The following is a 22,180-nucleotide window of genomic DNA, read 5'->3' as shown; positions in this document are numbered from 1 at the left end:
AACACCGCCAGTTTCCAAGACATAATTCTGGAGAACGATGTGGGTATCGTTGGACTCCTCCGAGCCACATCGAATCCAGTTGAAGTAGCCCGTTAATCTGTAAGCCTCTCGATATGACCTCAGCCAAGTCCTCTTTCACCCGATAATATCTCATTCGGACCCACGATGTCACTGACAGAATGGCTAGGTGAGAAGTGAGCGACTACAAAGATGCGCATAAGCCCCAGGACACATTTTCCCCAATACCTCCCAAGAACTGCGGGATCATCCATTATTATTTCTTTTTGAACTGGTACATGATCAACATGACCGACATGCAGGAGAAAAGGGATCAGCCCAGCGATGGCGGAAGCAGAACCCCCTCGTCCGTCGACAGCAGTCGCATCGTCAACGACAAGCCCAAATCACAAACGGGCTTTCTCTCCAGACTAGGTGACCTGCCAGAGTGGGGATGGCGCGGCCAACGCCTCCAAGGCAAGGTGCTCAACTGGGCTATCGGTTTCATTGCATCATGTGGTTTCCTCATGTTCGGATACGACCAGGGCGTCCTAAGCTCTCTCCTCACTCTTGACGACTTTCAGAAGAGCATCACCTTGATGACGCCGCTGGAGGAGTCAAATCCTCTCTGCTGGCTCGACTACCCGGAAAACACTCAGCGTGATTACAGCCAATGCACTGGAGATCCCAATACGCAGGCGGCTGCAGTTGCCGTCTACCAGATCGGATGTTTCTTGGGTGCAGTTCTGATTCTTTTCTACGGAGAGTCTTGGGGTCGCAAGTCATCTACTTTCTGGGGCAGCGCCATCATGATTTTCGGAACCATCTTGCAAGCTTCGGCTCACGAGTACGGCCTTTTTTCCGCTGGTCGCGTTATTGGAGGTGTTGGAAACGGCATGGTAACTTCAAGTGAGAGAGCCCCATCCTCGTTGTGCTCTCCACAGCTAACCGGTTGTAGCTATTCCCACCTGGCAGTCCGAGTGTGCGCGCCCGCATCAACGAGGGTTTCTCATTACACTTTCCGGTGCTCTTATCTCAGGCGGTATCATGATTGCCTATTGGGTGGATTATGGTTTCTATTTCCTGGAAGGATCAGTCCGTTGGCGGTTTCCCGTATCGTTCCAGTCATTCTTCACCATCGTCGTAATGATCGGTCTTCTTTACTTGCCCGACTCGCCTCGTTGGCTGGCTATGAAGGGCCGCATCGAGGAGGCGCGTGAAGTGACGGCTCGTCTACTAGGAAAGCCCATCGATGATGAGGAAGTCACTGCCGAAATCAAGGCTATTCAGGAGGCTCTAGAAGTTCAGAGTCAAGGCGGAGGCTTCAAGTATAGGGAGCTTCTCACCAACGGCCCTTCGCAGAACCTCAGGCGAACTCTCCTCGGAATTGCTGCCCAATTTTTCCAGCAGATTTGTGGCATAAATCTGATCACATACTACGCCGGTTTCTTGTTCGAAAACTCTCTCGGTTTTGGCCCCGAGCTGTCGCGGCTGCTCGCTGCTCTCAACGGCACGGAGTACTTTTTAGCTTCACTCGTCGCTTTGCCGCTGATTGAGAGGACCGGTAGACGCAAGCTGATGCTTTTTGGTGCATTTGGCATGATGGCGTCGATGGCGATACTGGCTGGAACCGTTTCCACTGGTACAGTCGAAGCGAACGGTGCTCCCAAGCTTGAGACTCGCTATGGAGTCACGGCCACGGTCTTCCTCTTCGTATTCAACTCCTTCTTCGCAATTGGTAAGCTATCATAGGCTCTACTATTTGACAATATGCCATAATAACTAACATTAAATAGGCTGGCTCGGCATGACTTGGCTCTACCCAGCCGAAATCACGAACCTCCGGATCCGTATCCAGGCCAACGCGCTCTCCACTTGCTCCAACTGGCTGTCCAACTTCTTGATCGTTATGATCACGCCTCCAGCCTTCGCCAATTTGGGATACAAGACTTACGTTATGTTCGCCGTATTCAACGCAGCCATCATCCCGTGTGTATATTTCTTCTTCCCGGAACCCAAAGGACGAAGCCTCGAGGAACTCGATGTTATTTTCGCCAGTGCCCATGCGGATAAAGTAAACCCTGTCAAGCGCGCCAAGGAAATGCGTCACGTCGAAGGCAGGGAGCTCGAAAATGAGCTCGACAAGTACTTCGGGTCTAGTGAGCAGGTTGAGGATGCTCGCCCTATGATGCATTGAGTGCATCATGAACACTCATGGATGTCACGCTAACAAGCGCTTTTGAATGCAAGTTAAGATTGGTTTCAAGTTAAGATACCTTAGTCAGTTTTAGAAGAAGTTGATCCAAATGCACCACAATAACAATGTCTTAAAGGCCTTCAGCATAGGTTCAACTTGACGTGATTGCAACTCAGCAATGGCATAAATAATCTGCCAATGACCAAAGTCGGGAGCAGATTTCAGTTTTTTTCACATCCTCGAACCAAATTATTTTTTGACGTGAGCCTACGGCAAAAAGATGCAACCGAGCCCAGCGTTTTGAAAGAACTACCAGATGCAGGAAATGTATTTACCACAGAATGGTTTTACACTCTAGCTCTATTATAGTCGGCGATAACTCCAGCAATAACTTCAGCCATGAATATCAGCAAAGTGGACGCCTTAATCACAAAAAGATGCTCAATATTCCCAGCATCACACAATGAATTGAGTGTACCGCAAAACACATCCTGATTCTTCGCTGGCAAAAGTTGGCTAACTATTCTCTACGCATTCTAAAGATGTGTGTGTTTTGTTTTTTATTTGGTTTCTTTGCCGAATCTCTAACCACCCACAAAGAGAAATAAGAGCGGAGTAACTCGAGGTTACGCCATGAATCAATAATTGTTATGTTTCCGAGACATGTTCTCAAAAGAACAGTTTGTTTTCTTATAACAGTCCCAGTTTCTTTGTAAAGACAGCGAACATAAGGCGCATAGCGTAGAGGATATCTTTTCTTTTGCTGTGATCAATGCCATTGTTTTCTATCAAGCTAGGTGCAACGGCTGCAATTGTACATTAATAACGCAAGATTTTCTGTTCTCGACATAGAATGGACCTCAACATACGTCTTTTCATCAACATCCAGATTATACAACACTGCAATCGCCACTTACTTCAATACCAGCAGAAAGCCATATACTTACACGTCAAATCAATTCCACCGTTAAGAAGACACGACCTTTACGAAGGCAGGTAAGCCGCCTGACTGCAAAAATGAATTCGGAACGTGAAGACAGAAACTTAGTTCAACCTCAGGTCCATGATGCCCCTGGCCGCGATATAGAAACCGTTGCCCTCCAAGGCTTCATCAGAAGTATGGCCAAGCCATTTATACTCCTCGCATCCAACATTCGACTTGTTATTACTTGCATTGCATGCGTTCTGTTTCTTAGAATCGTGTGGGTTGCGTTTCTTTCCTCGCTCTTTGATATATTTTTCGCTTCACTTGCTCAAATCACGCCGGAAAGTTGGACCACAATCTTTTTCTGGCTCTTCATCATCCGCTACTACCGCCTCATTATCAACTTCTGGGGGAGCTGGACATACAAACCTTCACCCATCCACCTTAATCCAACATGGAGTGGAAGGGATGTCACCGTAATTCTCCCTACAATCGACCCGAACAATGCCAAATTCACTGAGTGCATCCTCTCCATACTCGAGAACCGGCCTGCCGCAATTCTCATCGTGACCGTCGGCGTCCAAATGCGCGCGCGCTGCGAGCTTCTCGCCCAAGATTACCGTCGCGACTACCCATGTACCGATATCGGTGTCAGCGCCATCCTGCACCCTTCCAAGCGCCGTCAGATTGCCCATGCCATGCCCCATGTTCGCACAGAGTTCACTGTCCTAGCTGATGACCATGTTTTTTGGCCGAGCCGCAACTTTCTTCCCTCTGCACTCGCCCCCTTTGAGGACGTAAACATGGGCGTCGTGGCGCCTCACAAACGTGTCCGTCGCACGACGCCTGGCGAGTGGTCCACGCCTTCCATCCTGAACCTGATCGCATGTTTTTATCTCCTTCGCCACAACTGGGAGCTCCGCGCTTCCAATGCCATCGACGGTGGCGTCTTCGTTGTCTCGGGCCGCACTGCCATCTACCGATCCAGGCTCCTCAAGTCAGACGGCCTCATGCATAGGTTCTGCAACGAGCATTTCTTTTTTGGACTGTTCGGCGGCGAGCAAGGTCTCGGCCCTGATGATGACAATTTCCTTACCCGCGAGGCATATAAGCATGGCTGGGACATCAAGTTTCAGCAGACTGAAGATTGCACAATTGAGACCACGCTGGGGAATGAGTCGGTGACCAAGTTCAGAGGACAGCTTGTCCGCTGGGCCCGGACGACTTTCCGCAGCAACCCGTGCATGTTGAGACATGTGCAAGACGTGACCACATATCGTATGCCTTTTACCTATTTCGCGGTCTACCTAGCCGCCCTCTTCAACTTCGCCTTGATGTGGGATACCGCTTTGGTGATCTCTCTCTGCTATTCGACTTGGAGCGACGGCTTTTTCTCCAAAGAGATGGGTCAGCTTGCGTTCTGGATGTTGTGGTCCAAGACCATCAAGCTGTGGCCGCATTTTCTCCGCCACCCTTCCGACATCCTTCTCCTGGTTTGCCAGATCGTCTTTGCGTATGCTCACTCTTTCATAAAATTCTGGGCTATGATTACGTTTTGGGATTGCGCTTGGCTGGGCCGCAACTTGGCTGCCGTCGACGCTGAGTCTAATGAGTTACAGGCCGTTCTCGACGATACCTTCGATTTCGGATTTCAATCAGCCAACCAAGTTAAGTACAGATACTAGCATTTCATTAGCCGTTAAATTAACTATTGTGAAATTCAAGCCTTTAGATTTGTTCAGTTCTCCTAAAGCGTCTTCTGTTCTTCTGTTCTTCTTTATATTTGCAAGTAGAAACATTGCTAGGGATTTATTTTTAGAACACGAAGTCTGGACGCGAAGTCCGGAAACGACACCGAGGCATCGACTTCACCAGAATTCTGATCTGATCGATCGAAAAGTCCTAGCCAAACACTCTTCCAATCGTGAACTTCTGAGTCTAGATATCTAATGTCAGACCCATCCCGTGCGAAATATTGCGGGAGACGAGAATTTAGGTATGCAGCGCTGCAGTATGCATACGCCCCAAAGACCGATTCTTAGGTTTGAGACCTTTGCAATATTTAGCGGAGCAACTTTCAATATCAATTCGTATCAAAGAATGACAAGGCTATAGCTTCATCGTGTCGTAAGACCACCTCGTGCGAGTGCCAAATGTTGCCCAAGCACCAAAAAAGAGAACCCCATTGAAATCGGAGTAGCTTCAAATTAAACCCATTGGCTTGAGCTCGTCGTGGAACGAAGCAAGTGATCTGCAAGTCCGTTGGTTCGAACCCCGCCGAACCAACGCGGGGCTTAGGAATCATGCAATCCATAATTCTTGCGGACAAAACGGCATAGAACAATGAGTCCAATAAATCTGCCTAACGCAGCCACAATCCTGCTGCAAGAAACAAACGCCACCCCATAATAATGCAGTCAGCTCATTGGCTGCACAAAAAGCGAGTCTCAGATACGTACCGCAGGAGGATTCGATACCATGTAAATTCCACGCTGGGTGCCTGTAACATTCATCCACAATACTAATTTAGAATTTGGAGAGGGGGTAAGTGCGTCCAGTCTTGTGGCTTGATCTTGCCTCTTGGGTCTTCGCCCCTGTTATGATCTGCTTGTCTTACGAGACTGGCCAATGAGATAATTGAGGCGCAACCATTCTTGATAGGCAACAGGCGTAGGAGGCATCAGGCGTAGGCTCTGGCTGTATGGCATTGGAACTTTCTATAAAACACCAACGAACCCAGGACGTACTGGTTGCCAATTCCGCAACACTGATTCCATAAACCTGACAGAAAAGCTGTTTAAACCACACAATAGATCACTCAACCTCACAATGGCTTCAGCAACCACTACCGCCACTCTGCGACGCCTGGAAATCATTGCCTTCCCACCCGCCTTCATTCTACTGCTCGCCCACGGCATAGCCTCGGAATATGCGTTTCCAGCCTTAGGACTCCTCCCTCTGGCCGCCTCGGCCTTCCTCGGCCTCTTTATTCTTTACCATGGCGCCGTTGCGGTCATCGGCTCCCCCATTAAGGCGCTCTCTGACTCGAATATCTTCTGGGCCGACTGTCTTCTCGCTGTCTTCCACTTCACTTTCCTGATTCCGAGCTGGATTTGTCTGACGGAAGTATGGAGGGAGCCTCTTATCGTGCTGGGAACGTATGGAACAGTTTTCATGATGTTTGACTTGTAAGTTACTCGCTCTCCTACCCTCTGCCTCCGACGGACGAAAAGCAAAGCTGACTTATCTCGCCAGGGGTGTCCATCTCTACATTGCTCTCCCGCAAGCAGTCCACCTCCTTATCAGCCGTAGCTGCAACTGCCCTCACTGCCGCAGTGTCACCAAGACGGGCTACTTCTCGTCAACCGTGTCTGAGTACACCCCCCTCAGTGACGGCGATGGCGAAACCGAACACGTAGTCGTTGCTCGAGACCTTGAGGAGGGCAGTGGAAGCGTTCAAATTTAGAAGGTTGCAGCAGGAATACATGATTCGGAGTTTAGATCAGCTTGTCCAGGCTAGGACAGTAAATCTTGTTTCATTATTTACAACACTTGATGATATACCAAACCAGTCAACACGATAACGATAATGCTCTGCAGGTTTCATCTTCATACACCATGCATCTCAGGCAGAAGATGAATGGCTCCTTGATATGTACTTCTCAATGAAGACACATGCCAACTGACAATGCACACTAAAAGTTCGAGGCACTTCGACGCCCTGTGTTATAAACGCGCAAGCCACCAATTTTTAAACCCCAGTCTTAACATACTTGTTTGGCAACAGTCCAACTGCTTTTCATGTGCCCTAATTTGATCAGCATGAGAGAAATTTATCAGTTAATGACGTCTGTGTTCTCTGTCTGAAAACATTTTCGTTTTATTTGATACCACAACGTTCCCTAAGAAATACAGGAGACAGAATTGATTCCAGTATAACGTTTCATGGTTATTGTCTCATGTTGCCCGGCGAGCGGGAATGAGTAAGAGGCTCTAGTTGCTCTATTACGGACCGTTTCCTAACAGGATTATAACGTCATTGGTAAAGATGTGGTCAGGAAAGCAGCCGAGAATACATTTGAGGGGGCTACAAGAATTCGGTTTTCGTATATACCCAAGCAATCTTTTCATGCTGGCGATGAATGTGGAGATAAAGCTTATGCTATGACTTGGTAAATTTCATTTCATCATCCCCGAGTTGTGAGTGGTACGTGTCATTGTACTCTCGACATACTGAGCCGTATTTGCCAACAACAGACCTGGAGAACAAATAACCAAATGAAGATGGAAGAGCTCATCTTAATTCAAAAGAAAATGCCTTAAAAGCTGCCCTTGCTGCAGATTGTCTGCTATCACATCACATGCACCAGGCCCTTAACTGTGTCGTTGACGCCCAACCCGCCCTCAAAGCCACGGTGACGACGTCTTAGTCAAGGGACGCCAGAACAGCAACCGCACTATTGTGTTCATGAGCATGCTAGCTGTCTGCAGAACAAACTAAACTAGCCACCGAAGAGATTACGATGCCCACGAGAGGGAAAGCAAAAGGAGTGCACAAAGCGGAGACACGGCCATCGGCGGCTCAGACACCACGTGCGTCACGCTGGCCTACGTGGTTGGGTGGTTCTCATGGGGTCGGTTCTTGTAGGTCGGCTTAGCGAAGGGGGTCAAAATTGCATATGCCGTGTTCAAGAAACTGCTAATTTTTTTTAGCATCGTACTGGTCGAGCCGTGGAGTCTGGACGTCGCCGTGTGCCGGGGCACTCGTTCGGTGGCTACCATGACCCCGGTAGGATCACTCACGATGGAGACACATCTCCACCAAAATTCGGATGCATGGCCCGATCTACTGCAGTGGGCTTGTTGCTGCAGGTGACTTGGCCAATACAAGCTATAAAGGACCCAGCTGACGGGGTAAATAGTCTCGACGAGGCAGGCTTCACACTCGGGCCCAAGCGGCCATTCACTTCACTTCATTCAGGCGCGCTGGCTCGCAAAAGTGCATTTAGGTTAAGCTGGCAAGCGAGGATGAAGCCTCACCTGGGAGTGGCCGCTCCCTTTCAAAGGTGTAAAGGTTTTCAGTTGGCGGTTGGGATGACGAAAGAAATGATGGAGATGGAAAACTTGCTCATGATTCACCCCATTAGTCACCAAGCGTGAGGTAACTTTGGCATAAAGGCGAGTCGTGGCTGCATCGAATGCTCGGGTCTTCCGGATCGCGCAATTCGCGGGTGGAATGTCATATTCCAGTCGACAATCGTATGTAACCTCCTCAGTATAGGCGAGAACGTGTTTGTGCAGGTAATCCTGATTTCTATCCGAGTCATTCGGAGTTCATGATGTGCAGCCCCCCGCTGGACCGGTTTATCGGCAGCCCAATTCGACGTCACGGGAGAATCCATTCGAACCTCCACATACACCGGGGGGGGATCAGCGCCAGTCCAAAGAAAACTAGCTGCTACGAGCCTCGGCGGCACTTTTTTTTTTGAGTGACTCAAGTGCCCCGTCCCTTTCCCCCCGTCTTGGTTCCCGTCTTGGCCAGACTTCTGGAGAGTACGTGGGGCTGGACCCTTTTGCGGAATTCACCTAGTTCATGCAATTTTTTTTTTCTAGAAGCTCTTCAGATGAACGACTCATGCATCGCCTCCCTGTTCCCAGATTGCGTCGGTGTGCTAGCCAGTAGGACGCCCTCAATTGGTGGAGAAGGGTGCCTCAAGGGCGACGCTACCACCGCCAAAAGCCGCCGCCTGCCGACCCCAGACCCGCCTCCTCGGCCATTTGGGAAGAGATTTTACGTAGTTGAATTGAGATCGGTCCATTTTCTCCAGCTCTAGCTGCGAAACCGGAGAAGTGTCACGACAGTGGTTTGCCTGTTGGCTTCCATTGTGAATCGAGGAGTAGTGGTATAGACGCCGGGGAAGCGTTGAGAACCACCTCGCGAGGGCGTCTCCAAGACTCCCTGCGCAGACCGAAGCAGACCGAGTGGAAAGATGGCCAAGCTCGGTGAGAGCACTCAACTTCACGACCGTCTCGTCCTTGCCCCCACGACCCACCGGTCCAGGAACGCCCCCCGCCAGCCCCCGCGACTAGACCGATGATGCCATTCTCTGCCCTCCGATTTCGCCATGAATAACTGAAAAATCCTTGCAGCTGCGATTGACTATTTCATCAATTCTGTCCTGGCCTTCTAGGCCCCCGTCCCGCCGTCGTTGACAACTCTTGTTCGTCTCGTTTGTACGTCTCATCTAGTCAGGCCATAATCGAAGGGGATCAAACGTAGTCCGTAATCCTTCAGCCATGACCGCGTACGATTCCGACAGGCGTGCCGACTCTGTCGGGCGCGCCGAAGATGACGTTGTCCGGGATGTCGAGAAGTCCGGCGCCGACGACCACCATGACGACAAGGCCGCCATCCTGGAGCCCCAGCTCAACGTCGGTGGCCACGGCCGTACGCAGCGCCGTCTACGCGACTACCAGGTCACCATGATCGGTTTCTGCAGTGGTATCGGAACAGGTCTCTTCATCGGTACGGGTTCAGCCTACGCAAAGGCCGGCCCTGCTGGCCTGCTGCTGGCCTATATCGTTGTTGGAGCCGTCCTCTGGTGTGTGATGCAGAGTATCGGAGAGTTGGCGACTTTGGTATGTGATAGTCCTGTGCTTCTCCGCCGCCCAATGGTCTGGGTTTGGCGTGCCCGGGAGCGCACACTCTGACCGTCTTGTAGATCCCCACCGCTGGTTCTTTCCCTCACTGGGCTACTCGCTTCATTGACCCCGCTGTCGGTTTCTCCTTGGCCATCTCTTACGGATATTGTTATACCATAGCCATCGGTTCCGAAGCTTCAGCAGCAGCCATCCTCGTATCTTACTGGACCGACATAACGCCCGCCGTTGTCATCACCGTGTCCCTCGTTCTGATCCTTGCCTGCAACCTCCTGAGCGTGCGATGGTACGGCGAAACGGAGGTCGTGGGTGGTAGCATCAAGGTGCTCTGCTTCATCGGGCTCGTGTTCACCTCCATTGTCATCACCGCCGGTGGCGCCCCTAACCACGAGGCCATTGGATTCCGTTATTGGAACAACCCCGGCGCGTTTGTCGAGTACAACGGCATTAAGGGGTCCGCCGGTCACTTCCTGGGCTTCCTCGCAGCCTTCGTTAACGCGTCCTTCTCCTTCATCGGTGTCGAGACTGTCGTCATCAGCGCTGCCGAGTCGGTCAACCCCCACAAGGCCATCCCGAACGCCGCCCGCCGCGTGACGTGGCGTATCGGTCTGTTCTACATCCTCGGCGCCCTTCTGATCAGTCTGATCGTCGACCCTCGCGACCCCGGCCTTGTCTCCGGATCCGGAAATGCCAACAGCTCGCCCTGGGTTATCGCCATCCGACAGGCTGGCATCAACATCCTGCCTTCCATCGTAAACGCCTGCATTCTCGTGTCTGCCTGGTCGGCTGGTAACTCGTACTGCTGGGTCGGCTCACGTATGATCGTGGCAATGACCACAGACAGGCAGTTGCCTCAGTTCTTTGGCCGCACCACCAAGCACGGTGTCCCCTACGTCGCCGTTATCACATCCTGGCTGTTCGGTCCCCTGGCTTATCTGAGTAAGTTTGCCCCCCCTAGTAACAGCCACTCGGTGTTTGGGGCTTCAAGTAGCTGACGGTGAATAGGTCTTGGCACGGGCGGTGCTGCAGATGCCTTCCAATGGCTTCTTAGCCTGAGCACGGTGGCCGGTCTGATTGCATGGGCGACTTTGTGCTTCTGCTACATCCGCTTCCACCGCGCCATGAAGGTCCAGGGCGTCAGCCGCGACACCCTGCCTTGGAAGGCCCCCTTCCAGCCGTACGCGGCTTGGTTTGGTTTCATCGGCTCCACCATCATCACCCTTGTCGCCGGATTTTCGGTGTTCCTGAAGGGTAACTGGTCGACTTCAGACTTCGTCTCCTCTTACATCGGTATCCCGATCTTCATTATTCCTATTATCGGCTGGAAGCTCGTTCACAAGACCAAGGTTTGTCTCCCCCATTATTTAAGCAGTAGTTTCGCTTTGACTAACATGAAGCAGTTCGTTCGTGCGCACGAGATTGATCTCTGGTCCGGCCGTCTTCACGAGTCGGAGTATGTTCCCGAGAAGCCAAAGCCAACGACATTCCGCGAGCGCGTCAGTGACTGGTTCTCATGATCTCTAAGGACCTGAAAGGGAGTTGGGAGTCATGATATTTGCTCCTGGGGCCTCGAGGGTCTACCAGAAAGGGGTTCGTGGTCCAACTTGTGTAGAACAGTATTAGTAATGAAGTACCAGAACGATTTCAGTTCTGGCTAAGCACACCTCAAAACACTGTGTATTCTCGACGTTATTTTTCATGTCTGCTGTGCCATGTCATCGTTTGATGCGCCCCTCGCCCCTTGCAAAGGGATCGCATTCGGTCTCCTCGCCTGAATGACATAAAGAGTCATTACCTCCCTGGCAGTGTAGAACGGCGTCATCCAAAAAAACACAGCCTACTGGCGAAGCAATACAGTATTGCAGCTGGTAGATCAGGCGGGGATGGCATTCCGCTGACGTCGAAGAGAAAACAGTTACATAAGCAGGGAAATTGGATACACCAGGTTGTTACCTCTTACCCGTGCTAGTGACACCAGACTCGCCATGGCTAGGAATATTTCGCTTAGGTTGTTTTGCCTACACTACCAATGATGCATGTACGTTCCTCCCAGCCTCGACATGCACGGCCAACATACGATGCGTTGGGGAAACCCCTCCCGCCTGCCGTAAGCACTGCGCGACATCAGCCTATCATTTGGCTTCCCGCGATTCCCCCCCTGTCAAGAAGTATCGGAGTCGCCGCTGCAATAGACTGCACAGCCAAGACTTTTACGTCGGTAGGCAGAAGAAACAACACTTTTCAATTGACGACGATGTCGAGTTGGGGGCCAAACCCCGAACTCATCGTAAGGTAAATATCTCGCTACTATCTCGCTACAATGCCGCAGACTAGAAAGGTGTGTGTAAATTAACCAGGCGGTGCGCCGATGCATGCAACATGTGACCATAACGTCAGAAATCAGAAACAGGTGACTTATGGCCGGGATCGACCAGATGCCAACACTCGCTGCGTTGGCAAGCAGCAGGCCAGTAGCAGTGTGCGGACTACAACATAGCGGCAATACTCGGTTCGGCGCTTGGCGTCATCATTCCATTGGACAGGAGGCTGAATGCCTCAATGCAGAGTCATTGGTCCCCGTAAGGCTCTCTCGGCCCTTCCGCAAGGTGTAGAACTTTTGGGAGAATCCTTATTCGCTTTCCTGCATGAGGCCCTGCAGCTGGTCTGGGGTTCCCCTGGCGTTTGGTCTACGATAGACATGGCGGCGTTGCCAGCCCCTTTTGAACGAGGCTTAAGTTTTGTGTGGAGAAGGCGTGGAGCTCTCCCCTTTCACTATGACGGTTTCTTGCAGATTGGCCGTTTCTGGGTGAGACTTTCTGCTTAAATGATGCAACGGGTCATGCTGTAATGCTGTCAATATCGTACGGCGAGCTGTACTTGAGAGTAAGATGATTGCTGCTGCACTAGGAACTGCGAAAATAGATATGTTGTACCACGGGAAGATGGGACGGGCGAGAGACATCGATAAGCAGGTCATGAGCAAATTATCGGTCCAGTGGCATTTGTCAACCGCCAACGACGGCCTTAGGATCCCAAGGGTATGTTACGCAGCTAGTTAAGGACGTTTTATCCCCCAGTTCTTCCCTAGGCTGCGGATTCACTCGACAATAGGGTTTCTGCCAACGAGATATTGAAATGAACCGATTGTAAAAGGCCTGGGCGGAGCAAGATATGAATGAGGTATTATGGATACTGAAAGCAGACATTTATCCAGACTCAATGACGAAAACATCCCGACGATCAACCTAAACAAGAAGTGAAGATTCATTAGGAATTTAGGTATTTCTCAAAACGTTCAACCGCGCGGTATAGCAAACCGTCAGCGTTCCCGAGTGGTCATGCAGCTAGGGTGTGGTAGGACCATGTCAGACTATGGCTCATTATGTGGCTGACGGCAGAAGCAAGGAGGGAGCCCTCCCGCGAAAGTTGCAGCCTGGAATGCGGTGGGGAAGCTTGGAATCACTCTGAAATGGCGGTGCTCCTGCAGAAAAGTGCTGTGCCTCCTGCAGGTTGCGGGAAATGGGGGCTGGGTTTAGGGCTGGGTGATACCGTCGGCGGTCTCGACAGCTTCAATGACATCGCTGTTGCCATCATGGCTGGGAATGTTCAACCTTGAAGGACTTCTGCTGCCCAAGCGAGTGAGATCGTTCGGGTACGCATGCTGACAGGCGAGCACGGTGGCGCTGGGTTATGACCATCAGATCAAAACAGCTCAGAGACGCCCTAGGCAGACTTGTATACAGGTGTTTTCGGCCCCCAAACCCGAAAGACGTTGTGGAGGGCGGGTAAGGCTGGTAGGGTTCATTGGGGCCCCGGGTCTCTCCCGTGTGTTAGTCGTTCGGCTACGGTTCCCTTGGTTCCTGGTGTGGGAAGCGAAGGGTGGTCAACCTAGAAGCTCTGCTTGTGAGACACAACGGCCATTTCACTCGATTTGGAATCTGCACCGGTTGGCTAATGCTAATAAATGGGGTCATGAGAAAGTACCATTGTACCAGAGCTTTATGCCCCCAAGCCGATCGGGTCTAGGGGGCCAGAATTGGCCCCCAACCGACCTCGAAGTCGCTGTTAACTGTATGGCAGTTGCTCTTAAAGACTGGCCTTTTCGCTCTTTTAAAGAGAGTTTTGGACTTTTCTTAATTAGTTTAAACCTCCTCCTCATTTCTCTTGAAATCAGCGAACAAAAATGCCCTCCGCCGTGTGCGATTTTGGTGGAAGCCAGATCAACTTCTTCATGCCCAGCACACCCAGCGTAGCATGGCCCGAATCGGCGGTACACACCACGGCCCCCAAGTAAGATCACACCCCTCCCCCCTCAAACGTGCATGGCGGCACCCAACCTGGTTGGTCGCAATGGCTGACTGGAGCAGGAAAGGGAAAGCTGGCCCGCAAATCCTCACATTTGCCCTGCAGAAGCGGCCTCGAGCCACTCGAGCAAGTGTTCCCAAGGTTCGCACGGGATGCCTGACTTGTAAGCCACCGGCTCCATCTTGGGTCGTTCGTGTCCATTTTCAACTAACACTATTACAGGCAAGTGAGTTAAATGTTCCCTGAGCAAAAAACATAAATAGCTTCTCACGCCATCCCAGGCGCCGACATGTCAAGTGCGATGAAGTGAAACCCTCGTGCCAGCGTTGCATCAAGTGGCGGGGTTTCTGCGAGGGATATGATGCTTCAAGCAGCTCATCGGCCTCCACACCAGCACCAGACATCGATGAAAGCAACACGACGCCTGTAGCTCCGGTCCGAACGAAGACGAAGCGTACAGCAGCAAATGGGCCGGGCCAACGTTGCCGGCTCAACGACACCGGTCTGTTGCTCGAACCCGCTGCAAATCTATTCAAAAATGACGCGGAACGGCAATACTTTGACCATTGGCTGGCCTGCCGATACCGACTTGGCGGGGGTTTCTTCGACGAGCAGCTGTGGAACGAGACCATCCCTCAGATGAGCCATCAGCATGCTTCCGTCAGATACGCCGCCATGGCCATCGGCGGCATCGCCAAGGCCCTTCGCCAGAGCCTGAAGCCCATGAGCCCGGCGCAGATGGGTGCCAACGGCCCGCACTATAGCCTCGCCCTATCGTACTACGGACGAGCCATTCAGGAGATACGAGGGGCGAAGCCGGATACCAGCAGTCTCCGGGCCGCAATCATATGCTGTCTGCTGTTCGTCTGCTTCGAAGTGCTACATGGCGATCGAAAAGCGGCCTTTTCACACATCAACAACGGCCAGAAGATGATGGATGAGCTCTTGCGCAAATCCGAGGAAGACAACTGCCACAGCCAGAGCGTTCTCGGCGCCGAGTCTGTCGAGACCGAGGCGCTCCATGTGTTCCAGCGACTCATCCAACAGTCTTGGTCTTGCGGCGTTCTTCGGCGGCGAGATCAATACGACTCAAGCACGCTTGAAAATACGCTTGAAAACGACAGGAATAGTTCTTATCCGGATCGATCGTGGTGTTGCCGAGGAGGATCCGGGCGACGGTGCGCGATCCACAAGATGCCGCCGACCTTTGCGACCCTCCACGAGGCCCGCCGTTGGTGGGATGTCACGCAGCACTTTGTGACGCACTCGTCCAACATCGTTTTCCGAGTCACGCACCTGGGTTTGGGGGACGATTTTCTTTCAGAGTGCCACGATCGCATCCAGAGGCACATGGACGAGATCGAGATGGCCAGGGCGGGCGTCAAACCCGCGACCTCCGAACAGTGGCAAGACTTCAAGGACGCCCTCGAGCGGTGGCACGACGGGTTCGAGCCCCATTGGATAGCCGCACAGAAGTCCAGGGCCGATGACGAAAAGGCGTACGTGCAAGCAGCACACCTTCGGGCGCACTATTTGGCGTTGTACGGCTGCGTGCACTCGCCCCTGAGCTGTAGCTACGACAGCATCGCGCAGCTGACGCCGAAATACCGGGAGATTATCCAGCTCTGCAGCGGTCTTCTGGAGCACCAAAAGATGTCCTTCGAGTCCGCCGAGATCTTCACCATGGACATGGGCCCGATGTGGCCCCTGTTCCTCGCCGGCACACGCTGCCGAGAGGCTGATGTGCGAAACGAGGCTATCCGCCTGCTGCACGAGAATCCCAGAAGGGACGGCCTTTGGGATAGTCGGATCTTCTATGCCCTGACGATCCGGAACCGCATGCTCGAGGTCTCGAATGCTCAAGAGGGCACACTCGAGGAACAGTGGTGGCGGCTCCAGCATCGGTCGGCGTATATCGACGAGCAAGGCCGTCTCTTCGCCAAGGCCATGGAGAAGAACCCGTTGACTGGGACATGGGACTTTGGCGAAGACAATCTTCGCCGGTTCTTGTTTGACTGAGATGTTTCCGGGCTTGGATCGTTCAGATTCTCTCTTGTTCAACCTAACCGGTGCTGGGTCCGCCGAGGACGATCGTCCGTAGTTGGTTATTGACGACGGCACCACTTTGGGTGATGTCGTCTAAACCTGTCATCGCACCTGATACTAAACCGGTAAGAATTCAAACGTAGGCGTAGATAGTGCAAGACTAATGGAGTCAACACAGCGCCCGAGCTCGGGGGTTGATTGAAGCATTCTCTGTGGTTGCTCTGGTACTTGAAGTTGAGGAGGACTCGAGGAGCAGGACTTCAGGAGAACTTGGAGGTGGTATGAAGTGACAGACAGGGGCATGAGATAGAAGGAGAGTGCATAGCAATGCGCCCTGGTGGTCGCTGTGGCTGGGCCATTCATATGTGCCAGTCTCTGGCCTTTCCTACAACTACAACGTGTGGAATCCCAGCAAGATTTTGTTGCTGAGCAGCTGTCTCACCTAAATCATTTCGCTATCTTTATATCTCAAAGTGCTTGAGCCTGATCAGCAGACACAAGTGCAACCAGTTTGGGCTTATTTAAAATCACGAAAAGATGCTAGACATATATTAAGTTACACACGTCAATATGCGCGAAAGACTAATTATTTTGTTTTGTTTTTTGCTGTTGCAGGTCTTATGCCATGTATAGTTCTGCCTAGGGAGGGGCATCGTGGCAATCAATCTTGACCAGGCACCTCCTCCCAAGCCGCCTAATCAAACACGTCCGTGGCATACCTCTCGTTGCGAATGCCCTCGAACCACTTCTTCGCGCCGTCGTAATCCAGGTCCTTCAGCTCGGGCTGCCCGCCACCCTCCTTGGCCGACTCCAGGATGACCTTGACGCACGCCTCCTCCACCGCCTTGCCCACGTTCCGCGTCCCGCACACGAAGAGCTTGGCCCCCTTGGCCCACAGGTCCGAGACGTCCCCCTTGTCGTGGTACAGCCGGTGCTGGACGTACTTGCACCCCTCGCTCTCGTCCGCGGCCCGCGAGTACGCCCGACGGACCGCCACCGCGCCCATCTTCTCCCAGAGGTCGAACTCCTCGCGGTACAGGTCGTCGGCGCCGGGCTTGCGGCAACCGAAGAACAGAAGCGCGGGGGCTAGGGTGCGCCCGGCTGCGAGCATGGCGGCGCGCTCTTGTATGAACCCCCGGAAGGGGGCGATGCCCGAGCCGGCCGCAACGAGGATGAGCGGGGTCTTCTCCGGGTCGCTGGGCAGGTGGAAGGCGGCGTGCGAGGGCCTGACCGCCACGTGGAGCTTGTCGCCCTTCTTGAGGGCCGCGAGGTAGCTGGTGGCCACTCCCACGTGACGGCCTTGGCCTGACAACGAGGGCTCGTCCAGGATGGAGTATGTGAGTGTTGCTTGCGAGGGGCTGCGCAGCGGCGAAGACGAAATGGAGCTGGGGAAGTAAGGTCAGTTTATCCATCTTTTAACATTGGGCTAGATGACTTACTACTGCCGCACACGCATAGGAGGAAGCATGGCTAGGAATGCGCCAATGGGCAGTGCGACCGACGGGAACTTCTCCAGGAGGTCCAGCACCGTAACCCGCTTCTGTGTGATCTTCTCGTGGTAGTCGTCGCCGGAAAGCTGCTCCAGTTCCTTGATGGTGTCCTCATCCTGGGTAGCTTCCATCAGGGATAGAATATTCCGGTTGGTTGCCGGTTGCGCAAGCTCCACGTAGGCGCTGAGGATGTCAAACGCAGAGATGGTCTGGTTGACGGGCAGGGGTGTGCGCTTGTCGCCAGATATCGTCAGGCAGGCATCCCACGCCAGCTGGAACCTGCGGAAGACCCTGTTGACGTTGTCCCTTGGGTTCAGGGGCAGCACCGCGAGGTAGTCTCCGGCGCGGTACGCCATGTTTGACGGCAGCTGGATGTCGATGTGCCGCTTTTGTGCCGCGTCGGTTGCCGTTAGGATCTTCTCTTCGGAAACCACAGCCTCCTGGACGTCCTGCCGCAGCGCCGAGGTCCGCGGGTTGGAAATCTGCACCGTGAGGCCGGACTGCAGGCCGCCGCCGTCCCGCGCCTCGAGGACGTCATACTTCTCGACCAGCACCGGCCAGAGAATCTCGTCCTCCCAGACCTCAAAGTCGCTGAACATGTCTCTCTCCGCCGCATTGGTCAGCCCCATGGGCACAAGTCGCGTGCCTCCGTGCTCTTCCATGACTGTGTCCACTAGCTTGGGGATGCGATGGAAGGTCTGGACCCAATCATGGTGGCCACAGCCAAAGACAGCGTACGGAACCTTGTCCAGCTCTTGAGCCTTCAGGCTCTCAAGCCAGGCCACGAAATGGGCTGCGTTGTCTGGCGGTTGGCCTTCGTACGACGCGGTGATGATGATCACGGGCTGATCCTTTGGGAGGTTTTCGCGTGCCGTGTCAAGCGGATCCACAACCGAGGCGTTGAATCCGTGTGCTGCTGCGTCAGTGGCGAGCCTCTGGGCAAGGGCCTCGCAAGTGCCGCTGTTGGATCCATAGTAGATACTGATGGGCTTCCCAGCGGCCTGTGGGACCTTGTGGCCGTTTGCTTTATGGCCATTAGTCGGCGCCGATTGTGACGGCCGAGAAGCCAGTGTCGTCTTCTGCGGCTCCCTGCCCGCTAGTCTGTGCTCCAGCTCCGTCGGGCTCATGCCGCGACGCAGATTCGCGCGCATGTAGAAGCCCTTGGGTTTGATTGTGAGCGATTCCGCAATCTTGAGTTGGTAGTTGGGGTCGTCCATGGTGAAGTTGAAGTTCTGCAGCAACATGGCCATGGCGAGCAATGACTCCTGCCATGCGAACGGCCGGCCGATGCAGGCCCGCATGCCATTGCCAAATGGTTTCCATGAGTTGGGGAACTCCCTCTGCAGGCGTTCAAAATTCTCGTCCAGCATGCGCTCAGGCTTGAACTCGGTCGCGTCATCGCCGTAAACAACAGGATCGAGGTGCGCTCTGGAAAGGAGACAGCCAATAGGCTCACCCTTCTTGACGGGGTATTTGCCGGCCAAGAGTGTGTCTTCCTTGGCTTCAACGCCGAACATTGGAATTGTGGCACAGAGTCGCAGAGTCTCGCGGAGAACCTGGTAAAAACAAGGCATTAGCAATGCTCCATCTTTGTTTCCCCCACGGTCCCTCATGGGTTCAAACTTACGGCATTCAAATAGGGCAGCTTGGCCAGATGGTCTATCGTAATGGCGCCCTCCCCGATGACTTCGTCGACCTCTTGCTGGGCCTTGCGATAGGCAGTTGGCTTTTTCAGAAGCTCATGAAAAGCAAATGACAGCATGCCCGAAGTCGTCTCGTGGCCAGCAATGAGGAAGGTGATCAGATTGTCGATGATGCTGGCATCGGTCATCTTCTGACCCGTCTTCGTGTCCACGCCATTGAGCATGGCAGACAGCAGGTCTTTTCTATCGGAAGGGTTCTCCTTGCGGGCCTGTAGCACTTCGCCGGCCGTCTTCCGCAGCAGCTCAATATCAGCAAAGAACTTTTGTTCAGTACCGCGGAAGAAATAGTTGGCAAATGCCGGCCTCCGGTCCCTGTTGCCGCATTCTATGAGAGCATCGCCCATGGCCTTGACGAAAGGGTGAAGTTCCTCGCGATAATACGAGTTGAAGCGGAAGTCCATGGCACAGAGGGCGATGGTGTCGAGGGCGAGGCGGGTGAAATCCTCCGTCACCATGATTGGGGTCGAGGAACCGTGGCGCGCCCACTTCATGGCCATCTGGGCGGCTACATCGTGCATCTCATCGAACATGCCACGGATGGTGACGGGACCGAAGGCTGGGATCAGAATCCTGTGCGCAATGCCCCAATTGGGCTCGTCCAGCTTGGCCTGTGAGATATTAGTCAGTTGCTCCGAGTGTGGCAGATCTCGTCTACTCACAGTAAAGAGCCCATCGTTGGCAATTGACCTTACTTCCTGTACATTGATCAGCTAATCCCAGTGGTGAGTGTCGTTGACAGTAGCTTACATTGAGGACATTGTTTAGAGTCTTTTGGAAGCGGGTCTCGTCACAGATTTCGTTGACGATGGCGTTGGTGGATATAACGACGGTAGTCTTTCCGCCTGGCAACCGTAGCCGGAATATTTCGCCTACAGAAAGGATGAGCAACCCATTGTGAATATTGGAGGGGCATCAATCACACACCAAAAGTATCTGCTAGACGTATGATGTCGTTTAAGGGGTTGTCTGGGTTGAATTCGGCAATATGCCCAAGGAAGGGAAGACCCCTTGGTTCGGGGATAGGCACCTCCTCGGCCGTCATGGTCTCAGGTTTGGCGTTGGTCGAGTTCAAAGATATGGGTGTGGGCCAGTGCTTGGTGCTTGGAATCGATTATCCTCAGAGTTCATAACATCGAGGTAAATGTCTGTCCTATAAGTGGCAGTGGTAGAAATCGTCGAGGCGGGGAGAAAGGCGGGTGTGAACAAGACGCAAGCACATCAGCTCGGTGAATTGCTTCTTGCCTCGAGAAGATCTCGGTTCTCTTCTATAGGCCGACGGACTTTCTTTAATACTTGGCGACGTGGTCCCTGTCGTCGACCAGGCATGCCGAAGTGGTGGGAACGCTAACAGAACGGGAACAGCAGGGAAGGGAAGAGGAACGGTGCCCCTGTTTTGGTATGCCCCAAAAGTTGTTGACAACGGGGGAATAAAGCGGGCCGGTATTTGTGTTGGTGATGTAATTAGTCGCCAAAGCAATGGTAATTCAGACGCGAGGTCGAATTACCTCCAAACGAGTTGCCCTTCGTACTCTTTTGAATGATTCGTGAATGTGCCTTGGCTAGTCCTGATGTACAAGGTACGGCACACTGGGCACACAGGGTTCACGGACAGCTGCAGCATTCGGTTGGAGGTGTAATAGTTATATGAGGGGGTGTTGGTTGGACGCGAGTTTGCTACATTACGATGTGCGGGGCAGGCCACATCCCATGATCGAGGAAGAACAGATTTCAAGGTCAGTGTGGCGACCTGTACAAATATTCCCTCCTGTATGTCTTGCTTCCAGGGCCCCCAGTCACTCCAGGATTGACGGTGAGGTTGTTTTGCGCTGAGACACCAAACACGATGCTTGCAAACTTAGCTTGTTGGTGCTGGGCCATCGAACATTGCTCGTAAACCGTCCATTGATTATAGCTCAGGCTCTTCCTCGGATCCTTGTGAAAAACTCTTCCGGGTTGACAACCTCCCAGGGTTTCGCAACAGCAGCTACACCAAGTTCGATCCTGGGAGGAAACCCCAACGTCAATGTTGTCTGCTGGTAGCCGCAGGATTGGGATGGACAGCGGAGGCGGACGAATGAAAGTCGGCTGGTTACCAGACACCGACTCTCCGCTCACAACACTAGTCGGCCATAAAAATACGTGGGGACATTGGAATCCATAGTGTCAGGGCAGATCAGCAAAGAAGGGGCTTTCAGAGGGCACACCACCCCGGTCCTCGCTATGATCTCTCCTGGGGCCAGCCCCTGCCCCGAGCTGGCCGCCCTAAAGGCGTCAAATACACACACACATATACACGCCCCCGCCCTGAGCAAGGCATTCGTTGGTTCTTACAGTGTCCAGGGTGGTTCATCCGCAGCGGACATGGCCTGACGTTGTGCGCCGTCGGGCAAACATCGCCAGCCCGATAGTCCGCTGCAGTGGTCAAAGTTTGTAGAGTACGGAAAATATAATGCCAATGCCGACCCCGCGATTCCACTCTCGTTCGCTATTCGTCCGCAATGTCGCTGCAGGTCGAAGCCGGGTTGCCGCGCGCGCGGCGTGTGTGAGGTCAAAATGTCGCCGGCCAGTTCGCGGCATCATCCGGTGAGGTGTGCAGTAATCGCGAACACCCCGAGGCGAAGGCCGGGACGCGAACAATGGACTTCCACGCCTTACGCTTATATCCGCAGCACAAGATGAAAATGCCGAAACCCTCCACCCGACGAGTCGAGACCAGGGGAGGGCTCATCCTTTCGCTACTAGTACGCATTGCTATTGTGCTTTTCGGCCCTCTTATGACGGGGCAACCGGGTAGATTCCCGCTTCTGAGTAGCCCGTAGACCACCGTGGCCCACTCCCGGATTGCGCGGGATGCCGA

The 22,180-nt window shown here is 53.2% G+C and overlaps 5 protein-coding genes across 5 annotated transcripts; 4 read left to right on the top strand and 1 right to left on the bottom strand.

Moving 5' to 3' along the window:
- Positions 1 to 305: 305 nt before the first annotated feature.
- On the top strand, positions 306 to 4,804 carry EsH8_IX_000281 (uncharacterized protein; the record flags this gene model as incomplete). The annotated part of the gene is made up of 4 exons (XM_083266617.1): positions 306 to 906; positions 956 to 1,735; positions 1,794 to 2,151; positions 3,466 to 4,804. The coding sequence occupies 4 exons, from the start codon at positions 306 to 308 to the stop codon at positions 4,802 to 4,804; spliced, it is 3,078 nt and encodes a 1,025-aa protein (XP_083130182.1).
- A 1,144-nt stretch (positions 4,805 to 5,948) lies between these two features.
- Positions 5,949 to 6,585, top strand: EsH8_IX_000280 (uncharacterized protein; the record flags this gene model as incomplete). Its single annotated transcript, XM_083266616.1, has 2 exons — positions 5,949 to 6,307; positions 6,375 to 6,585. The coding sequence occupies 2 exons, from the start codon at positions 5,949 to 5,951 to the stop codon at positions 6,583 to 6,585; spliced, it is 570 nt and encodes a 189-aa protein (XP_083130181.1).
- A 2,831-nt stretch (positions 6,586 to 9,416) lies between these two features.
- On the top strand, positions 9,417 to 11,296 carry EsH8_IX_000279 (amino acid permease/ SLC12A domain-containing protein; the record flags this gene model as incomplete). Its single annotated transcript, XM_083266615.1, has 4 exons — positions 9,417 to 9,758; positions 9,842 to 10,718; positions 10,785 to 11,125; positions 11,180 to 11,296. The coding sequence occupies 4 exons, from the start codon at positions 9,417 to 9,419 to the stop codon at positions 11,294 to 11,296; spliced, it is 1,677 nt and encodes a 558-aa protein (XP_083130180.1).
- Positions 11,297 to 14,723: 3,427 nt separating this feature from the next.
- On the top strand, positions 14,724 to 16,103 carry EsH8_IX_000278 (uncharacterized protein; the record flags this gene model as incomplete). Its single annotated transcript, XM_083266614.1, has 1 exon — positions 14,724 to 16,103. One exon carries the CDS (start codon positions 14,724 to 14,726, stop codon positions 16,101 to 16,103), a length of 1,380 nt encoding a protein of 459 aa, XP_083130179.1.
- Positions 16,104 to 16,824: 721 nt separating this feature from the next.
- EsH8_IX_000277 (cytochrome P450) lies at positions 16,825 to 20,365 on the bottom strand (the record flags this gene model as incomplete). Its single annotated transcript, XM_083266613.1, has 6 exons — positions 16,825 to 17,515; positions 17,570 to 19,176; positions 19,248 to 19,931; positions 19,983 to 20,018; positions 20,071 to 20,192; positions 20,248 to 20,365. The coding sequence occupies 6 exons, from the start codon at positions 20,363 to 20,365 to the stop codon at positions 16,825 to 16,827; spliced, it is 3,258 nt and encodes a 1,085-aa protein (XP_083130178.1).
- Positions 20,366 to 22,180: the final 1,815 nt, after the last annotated feature.

This window comes from Colletotrichum jinshuiense, chromosome 9, assembly GCF_051148585.1.
Source record: "Colletotrichum jinshuiense chromosome 9, complete sequence".
NCBI classification, from domain to species: Eukaryota; Fungi; Ascomycota; class Sordariomycetes; order Glomerellales; family Glomerellaceae; genus Colletotrichum; species Colletotrichum jinshuiense.
The sequence above is the reverse complement of the archived record's forward strand: the minus strand, read 5'-3'. Positions and strand labels throughout refer to the sequence as shown.